Here is a 9,450-nt window from a genome sequence, read left to right as displayed (position 1 = left end):
GCTTTGCGCCCCTGTGGAGAAACTGGGACGGACGACGGTGGACAGAGGCACGAGACGTCGGCGCGTCGCTGTGCAGCCGCTTGGGCCTTGCGTGCGCAAGCCGTGGCCTGTGTGGGCTGTATAGGACGGCCATGGGCTGACAATTTCTTTGGGTTACTTTTTGGGCCAAGGCCAGTGACGCCCCGTATGGCACCCGGAGTTGGAAGAAGAAAAAGCTCTTTTATTAACCCCTAAACTTTATGATAGTCTGCCTCTACAGGAACTTTGAGTTGCTACTATGCTTCACTTCCAATAGTACAATGTGTACAACAAACATATTTCTCCTTGAATGGAAAAATAGCAATATTGAAAACTTACCCATATTACCTTAGTACTCCACGGGGAATATGGGCTTTTCCTTTTGTCCTGGGTGGTTGAGAGATAGAATAGATTTGACTTGAGCGCTGTTTTTCTTATCCCGCACAAGTTTCATATCAGAGGTTTTTGTAATATTTTTCAAAAAAAAACTTAATGTTTCTCATATGATACTCTCATGTCGCTCGTATGGTGTTTGATTCCTCATCACGGCATATTTTTAAATTGCCTTCTCATCCTACTTCTAATGGCTTATGTGGATCTTTGGGTAGGATAAAAAATGTAGCATACTTACTTTACATATATTGTAAAGCTAAATCTTGGATCCAAGAAGAGAAGTGTCACTCTTAGATCAAGATGTGCATATGTGGGAAACATGGTATAAATATACCCCTTTAGTAGATATGATCCCTCTCTCTCTAACTTATTATTTTGAGACATGGTTGTCTTTCCTTCTTTTTTCTATTCATGAGCCTTCATGTGCTCACATTTTTTTTAATACATTGGACTTCATGTGTCCATATTTTTTGTTGCTCATATTTTTGCATAGCCTTATGTCTCACTAAAAACATATTTAGAGAGAGAGGTCACACTTTTAGAATATAGAGCATTTATTTAGTGGAAATGCATGAAAGACACGTTTTTACGTACTTCCAGTATAGAAGTAGCACATATATGTGACGTGTACGTGATCTTGATCTTAGAGCAAAATAAGTCTCTTAAGAAGCGTCAACAAGACTTGACAAAACTGAACACAAAACAAATAGCTTACGTAGAAAGCTTATATCGTGTACTCCCTCCGTTCCAAATTATAAGTCATTCTAACTTTTTTGGAGAGTCAAAGTATTTTAAGTTTAACCAAAATTCTATAGAGGATTGCAAATATTTATAAAATTAAATAGGTATACTATAAAAATATAATTAATGAAGAATCTAATGATACTTATTTGATATCATAAATATCATCATTTTATTATATAAATTTGGTCAAACTTGAGATACTTTGACTCTCCAATTAAGAAAGTTGGAATAACTTATAATTTGGGATGGAGGGAGCAGCCTGTTCGGTTGGCTGGTTTGTATCGTTACTGGTTCGTGAAGAAGTACTGCTGGCTGGTTTGTGTGAGAGAAAAATATTGTTCCGGCTGAAAATTTACGATCGTTTACGACAAGCCACAGCTAAACGAACAGGCTAAAGATCATATATGACTTTGATAGGAATTTATCACCAATGAGGAACACCAAGAAGGTTTTCGTCATTTTTCAAAGATGAAACTCCGATAATCATACTCATTTGGAACAATATGTTAACAACTCTTGCCATGCTATCTCATAACAACTTAGACTTAGTTACAGCACTTGCATCCCACAAAGTTTTTAGGTTCATAGTGGTTTCATATGAGCTAAAAAAATCCAAACTTAAATGAATACCAAGCTGTACGTATACTAGGCCTAGGCACGTACTAGAGAAACATTACACGACAACTATTCAGCATCTCCAAGATGGGAAGAGTTAAACATTCATGAAGCATATATGTATTTGTCGATCAGACGCGCAATTAGCTTTCATGACATCCTGCGGTTATATTTGGTGACTTCTAACGTGCCTAAAAAGTACAAGCTCACATGATCTACATGGAAAGCACAATATGTAAAGAGCGCCGTATGTATAAGTTAGTATATATATTGTCTAGCTTGGTCCAATTAGGCCCCTACGATTCATCAATGTAGCACGCCATCGTGTAAAAGATCTCTCTGTCGAGTACGACCCGTGCATAGGTGCGGCAGAGGTGGCTGCAATGCCTCCTCTCACGGCGGCATGCATGCGGCGATGGCAAGTTTAGTAGAAGTTGAGCTTCCTTCACGGAAATGTACGTGCGGCGCGATTGGCGATAGATTAGCTATTCCAGACACGTTGTTGCTCATAGGTTGGTCCGGTTGATTTTATGTTCTCTATCCCTTGACTTTGCGTCAGTTCCTTATTGTATATTCTAGCTATAGCTAGCTAGTAATGCTTCTTAGCACTCGGTTATCTTGCTTCTCGATCTTTTCTCGGTCACCATTGGACGGCGGACAAGAGGCAATGGCACCGGCTAGACGCTCCGGACCACTGCTCTCTGTGCGACCAGAAGCCGAAGACCATCGACCAATCGTGCTACTACTTCTCAGACAAATATGGTGGAACATCCTATCCGCCCTCGGTGTTGACGCCTCACATCACTACTGGAATCGCGGGATTTGCCTAGTGCCGTAGGCACTAGGAAAAGACCCAGAAACACTAGGCAAACAGTTTGCCTAGTGTCACACTAGGCAAACAAGGGTCGGCAGAGGCGGACTAGGCAAAGAGCACTTTGTCGAGTGTTAAACCTCGGACACTCGGCAAAATATTTGTCTAGTGTCAAGGACACCACTCGGCAAAAGTATTCCACTGACGGTGAAAATCGTAACTGACGTTTTGCCTAGTGTCGGAGGTCTGACACTCGGCAAAGTATGCAAGGTTTGCCTAGTGTCAGGCGTCCAACACTAGGCAAATATGTCAAGCTTTGCCTAGTGTCAGGCCGCCTACACTAGATAAATATGCCAAGCTTTGCCTAGTGTCAGGCCTCCGACACTAGGCAAACTGCCTACTTTGCCTAGTGTCAGAGCCTATTCCCAGGTGTGCCACGTGTGGCCCCTTTGCCTAGTGTCAGACCCCTGACACTAGGCAAAGTAACCAGAAGCTGAATTTTTTTTTATTATTCCATTTGCGATACAAATATAAATCATATTCAAACATCACAAATATATCACATGAATCATAAATAAGAACCACATGTTCACATATATCACATGTGCCACAAGTTCACAAGTTCATAAGTGCACAACCAAATTTCTTAACAAAGTTCACAACAAGCTGATCACGACGATTGTCAAGGGTGAAGAGGCCCGTGGTTTGATGCTCCAGGCGACCCTTCCACTTGATTCGGCTTAAGTTGTGGTGCCGGCGACGCTCCAATCTGTGAAGCCGGCGACCCTTCCACTTGATTCGGCTCAAGCTGTGGTGCCGGCGACGCTCCAATCTGTGAAGCCGGCGACCCTCCAATTTGATTCGATGCCACACCCGATTGATGCTGAAAAAATGAAAAGGATACCGTCAATAAAAAAATTCGGCAGAACCTCCCCTGCACGGAGAGGTTTCCAAACCCTGCAAGAAAACAAACGGCACGATGACCGTCAAGAACATACATATCAATACACCGCCACCAACACCACCAACACCCGAACACCACAACTGCCACCACCACACCACAACAACAACCGCCGTCACCACCAACACCATATTGTATGTTTGAGATTGCATATTTTTTCTAGTGTGCCCTATGTCAGGTTGGAACATAATAAGTAATATATTGGTACTCACAGGAGTAGCTGCTTGAGGAAGTGGCAAGACTAGGCTAGCTGGCATGGTCCGCCCCATAGCGGCGCCAAGAGTGGACACGAACCCCACCAGCTCCTCTATCCTCTATCGTTGGGCCTCCCGCTCTTCCACCGCCCTCGCTTCCATCTCCTCGCGAAGCCTCCTTTCTTCTAGCAGTTGGGCCTACAACATTTGACCCCCAATGTTAAAGTAAGGCAAAGGTATGTAAAAATCAATAAGCAACGAATAAAACAGAAATTACCTGGAGTTCGTTGACAAGGTGCGAAGCAGTGGTTGGCCGTGGACGTATGGCCGGGCTTGCGCTCATGCTCCGTGCTCGGATCTGGGAGAGGGTGGGAGTAGAGGATGTGTCGATGACACCATCGCCCATCCAATACCGCCCATGCTTCTTGCCACCTCCCACCCTCATGACGATCTCTCCGTCAAAGTCATGGGCGCTCGGATCGTACTCTGGCCCATGGACCGCCCTTGCCATCTCAGTATACTGACTGAGACGGCTATGGACGGTCGCGTTGCTGTATGCCGAAGGAGGGTCATCCGGGTTATAGGAGACATCGAATTTCGCCTTGCCCTTATGGGCCATGGCATATGCCATGAACTGGGTAACCGGCTGCCCACCATGCGACGATGACTGCGAGAAAAACAGCAAGATGATTAGAAATCATGCAACATACAACGTTATAATAAAAAAATGGATTCTCGTACCCAAGTTTGCGCGTATCCGTTGAGGCTGCGGTTGCCTTGATGGTGTGATACACCTATCATCTGCAAACAGCGCTCCCGACAAGCTTTGTGCTGGGCAATCCATTCGGGGTCCAACCACTTGTCCACCGTCATCTCCCAGCATCGAGGATCCCCAGAGCACCAGCACGGAACCACCTACAAGCCATGAAGTATATGACATATAAGAAGTTAAATTAAAGCTATCAGCACTACATTATTAATGTTCGAATACATTTACCTTCATGAACTCTTCCTTGGTCAGTGCCATATCTCTTGCTTCATTCTTTGTGACCTTCGTTGCAAGGTAGGACCCATGGTATGTTATGATGGCCTGGACGCGTGCCTCGTAATGCAGCTACTTCATGAGTCTTTTACATGCTTTGGTTAGCACCACATCCGCCGTGTCCTCAAAGCCTTCCTGAAGTCTGAAGAAATCCTGCATATACACACGAAGTATTCATTCATTATTTCAAAAAATGTCCAATGAATGTGATGTATTGAACAATGTAGTGCGAGGAAGACTTACCCACAGCTCAGCCTTCACCCGCTCCGCCTTGTTGGGGAATGTCCTGCCAAGCAGATCTGTAGCATCGGGGCCGTTGGTGTAGTGGGCAAACGTGTAGGGCGGCTCCTCTCTCCCGGCGAACTGGACCAAGCCAGGAAGTGTTCCTTGACCAGAAGGCCAAGGATGCCACTGACCTTGCGTGTGTGACATCCTGTAGACTCTACAACCGTCCAGCCCCTGCACAAGTTATTAAGAATAATAGTTAGCTTCTAGTGTGATTTTTGAACATATCATTTGAAGTAGTGAAAACATGTTAATTTACTTACGTTTCTCCATCGGGTGCAATCTTCGGGCGTCTATAAGAAGGTATCGGCCGCGTAGGGAGGCTCGTGGGACCTCGTAAGTACACACTTGGCGTACCAGAGGAAGCCGAACCCGCTGCTGCCTCCTCCTCGACCTCCTCCTCCTCCCGCTCGTCCTCCTCATCCTCCACCCTCTCGTCCTCCTTGTCCTCCACCCGCTCCTCCTCATCCTCCACTCGCTCGTCCTCCTCCTACGGCAGCGGCAACTGCTCCTCCTGCGACCGCCTCTTGCGATCGGTGCTGCTCCTCCTCCTCCTCTACGACGGCATCGATAGGTCCTCATCTGCAGTGGTGTCTACCGGGCGTGTTCTTTGGTAGATCGAGTTGACCCTCCTATTTTGACGCCCGCCCGCCATCTTTGATCAATCACCTGCAATCAAAAACAAAAAAACAATGTTGTATTAGAAATAACATAATTACATAAAGACAAAAGGAACAAACTAAAATTACAAAATAACATATTATTACATGTATTAAAAATAATCTTCATGATCAGGATTAGCTGGATCATAAGTCTCATCATCACTATCAATCATGTCGAAATACTCGACACTATCCGAAGGGGGGATGTTGTCAACATTATCTTGGCCTAACTGTAATCGGTCAAGCATTTGTAAGTCCTTCTCATTTAGCACCTCATCTCCAGCGTTGCCTGCATCAACCCATTCATTGTCTACTTCTATTCCAACCGCTTCGGTTAAGTCTATCTCAAACCTTCCTTCCAACCCCTCTTCTTGGAAGAATTCTCCATCATATGTGTTTGGGTTAAATGTATAATCTTCATCGTTTGGCAAAGGTAGTTTACCGTGTGGCGATACCTTGTGCACAATACCCCAACCATTAAGATTCTCTTTGTCTTGGCATGCATATGGGAGATAATAAACCTGTGTGGCCTGTTGGGCCACAACATAGACATCGTCTCCTGGTAAGATAGAATCTTGTCGAATTTCAACTACCCCAAGACTAGCCCAAGTCCATCTCGTTACTGCAGGATCAAACCAATGGCATTTGAATATAACAGGATTAAGAGGCCTGCAACCATGAAAGCTGAGTTCGTATATTTCTTCAAGTCTTCCATAATACTCGACCCTATCTTGGCCGACCGTAAAAACTCTAGTACTTGTGGTTTTTTGATTGGGCTGACTCTGCTCGTAGCTTGATGTGCGAAAGCGATATCCATTCACATCATAACTGGTAAATGACTTCACCTTATAAGCAAAGCCATTGGCAACCTGTCTCAACTCGGCCGTCATGGACGCATCGGTTTGGCCCTGCAAGCTCGAGCAAGATAGATCGTTTTATATTTCACATGTACAAGCAACTTAGAATGTGAAAGTACAAGATAAATTGGATGGTACCTTCTTTTTGAACCAAGAAATGAAGTCGGGGCTCCCATTTCCAGCACCCTGTCTAAGAAGGGTATCCCATTCTAGAGGGGTAGGTTCCCTTTGTCGATGCCAGGTTTGACGACGAAATTCCCTGTAGCAACGAGACAAAAAGGGGTTGGCCAATGAGTGATGACGTTATGAATCAAGTTCGTTGAGAACTTACCCCAAGTATGGCTCGACTTCGTCAAGGTTGATCAACACATACAGCATGATACTACGCCACTCTTTAGGTTGCAACACTTTGGTGGTCGATGCACTTGCGCTTCCGAGTTGCCCTCGAAAAAGGCTGAGGTTCGATTTATTTTCTCCAGCATTGTAACGAGGGGGAGGATTATGGATGCTAGGAAGGTTTTCAGCGTAGTATGTTGTTGTGAAGTTTGACACCTCCTCCAGAACGGATGCCTCTGCAATGGAAGCCTCAATTCTGGCTTTATTTCTATATTTTTTTCAAAGAACCTTTAGACATCTCTCAATTGGATAGCACCAATGGAACTACATGGGCCCCGTCATTCATGCCTCATTCGAGAGGTGCAAAATCAAATGCTGCATCGGCAAGAAGAAGCCGGGGGCAAAGATCTTCTCCAACCTACAGAGTAACAAAGGTGCCGCTCTCTCCAAGTCATCAATCACGGTTCAAGATAACTCCTTGGCACACAGTTGGCGGAAGAAATAACTCAACTCTGCCAACACTAGCCAGACATTCTCAGGGACAAAGCCTCGAACCATAGCTGGAAGAAGCCTCTCAATCCATATATGGTAGTCATGACTCTTCATCCCCAGGACTCGCAGAGTAGATAAGTTCACTCCCCTCCTCAGATTCGCTGCATATCCATCAGGGAACATTAACCTCTAGATCCATTCAAGTACTTTTCTCCTTTGGTCTCTGCTCAAGATAAAATCAGCCTTAGGCTTTATCCATTTCTTGCCGCCTCTAGGAGGACACATATGTTGATTTGGTCTATCACATAATGCTGCCAGGTCGACTCTAGCCTTAGGGTTGTCTTTGGACTTATCAGGAATGTCCATGAGTGTAGCCCAAAGTGCCTCGGCGATATTCTTTTCAGTGTGCATTACATCAATGGTATGTGGCAAGAGAAGATCATTAAAATAGGGGAGCCTCGTCAAGCCCGACTTATGTGTCCACATATGTTGCTCACCATATCCCACAAAACCACCTCCTTTGTTGGCCACGAGAGCATCTATCTGAGCATGAACCTCGGCACCAGTCATCATGTGTGGTGGAGGATTTGTCTCTACGACACCTTTTGTGAAGTTCTTTATGTCTTATCTAAAAGGATGGTCCATAGGGAGGAATTGACGATGTTTGTCGAATGATGAATACTTGCCACCCTTCTGCAACCAAATGAACCTCAGAGCTGCTTTGCATACTAGGCATGGGAACTTCCCATGAACGCACCACGCGCTGAATATCCCACATGCCAAGAAGTCATGCATGGAGTACTGGTACCAAACACGCATTTTGAAGTTTCTCTTTGTAGCCCGATCGTATGTCCATACCCTGTCCTCCCAAGCAAGGATCAAATCATCAATAAGAGGCTCCATGTACACACCCATGTTATTCCTCGGATGTCCAGGAATTATCAATGACAAAAAGATGTTCTGTTGTTGAAGGAGGACGCCGGGGGGGAGATTGAGGGGGATAACGAAGATGGGCCAACAAGTGTACAGAGCATACATCTGACCATAAGGATTGAACCCATCTGTTGCCAGCGCAACACATACATTACGAGCCTCTTCAGCTTTGTCATTATGAATACGATCAAAGTGGGTCCATGCTTTACCATCGGAGGGATGTACCATCTTGTCTAGATTGTATCGTTTGCCCTCTTTGTGCCATCTCATCTGTTTCGCGGATTCCTCGGTCATATATAGACGTTGCATCCTCGGTAAGAATGGAAGGTACCGAAGGACTTTCAACGGGATAGAAAGCTGCCTCTTCTGGCCATCACCAGAGTCAACCTCAAGGTACCTAGAGGATTCACACTTTGGATAGTATTTTGCATCCTTGTGATCTTTCCTAAATAGGACACACCCCTTCAGACAAGCATCTATCTGGTCATAAGGCATTTTAAGTGCACGAAACACTTTTTGAGACTCGTACATGCTCTTTGGTAGAATGTGGCCCTCAAGAAGCAGGCTGCCAATGAGGGCCAACATACCATCGTAGGCTTCTCGACCCAGGCTAAACTGGGACTTGAACCCCATTACACGTCCAATGACATCTAGTTGAGAAACCGTTGTCCTATCGTGTAGGGGTTTTTGTGCTAACTCCATCATGTCGTAGAATGCCTTTGTTGTTGCATCCATCTCCTCCAACCTACGTCCTTCAACATACTGTGCTTCGTGAAAGTCATCTAACATGTCCGCTACCCCAGCATCAGCATCGAAACCCTCCAGACGTGGTCTCACTACCTCCTCTCTCATACGATGGCCTTCACCATGGTGGACCCACCGGGTATAGTTCGGCGTGAACCCATTATTCACTAGATGTTTACCCACATTCACCTTTTTTTGCCTTTTTCTGTTTGCACATTTGCTGCAGGGACACAAAGCTTTAATAGGTTTGCCACCAGCCTCGCCAAAAGCTGACTCCAAGAACTCATCCGTTTTGCACATCCATTCTTTGGTGAAATCAACCTTGCTTCTGTGGCCCATGTACATCCACTCACGGTCATCCAT

At 45.2% G+C, this 9,450-nt stretch overlaps 1 protein-coding gene across 1 annotated transcript; it reads right to left on the bottom strand.

Annotated features, from left to right (window-relative positions):
- Window positions 1-3,657: 3,657 nt before the first annotated feature.
- LOC136533663 (uncharacterized) lies at window positions 3,658-9,450 on the bottom strand. The gene is made up of 3 exons (XM_066526210.1): window positions 9,125-9,450; window positions 4,014-4,125; window positions 3,658-3,934 (listed from the first exon to the last, which is right to left on the bottom strand). The coding sequence occupies exons 1-3, from the start codon at window positions 9,448-9,450 to the stop codon at window positions 3,857-3,859; spliced, it is 516 nt and encodes a 171-aa protein (XP_066382307.1). The 3' UTR covers window positions 3,658-3,856.

The sequence above is a fragment of the Miscanthus floridulus genome, unplaced genomic scaffold (assembly GCF_019320115.1).
Source record: "Miscanthus floridulus cultivar M001 unplaced genomic scaffold, ASM1932011v1 os_1074_1_2, whole genome shotgun sequence".
In the NCBI taxonomy this organism is placed as follows: Eukaryota; Viridiplantae; Streptophyta; class Magnoliopsida; order Poales; family Poaceae; genus Miscanthus; species Miscanthus floridulus.
The sequence above is the reverse complement of the archived record's forward strand: the minus strand, read 5'-3'. Positions and strand labels throughout refer to the sequence as shown.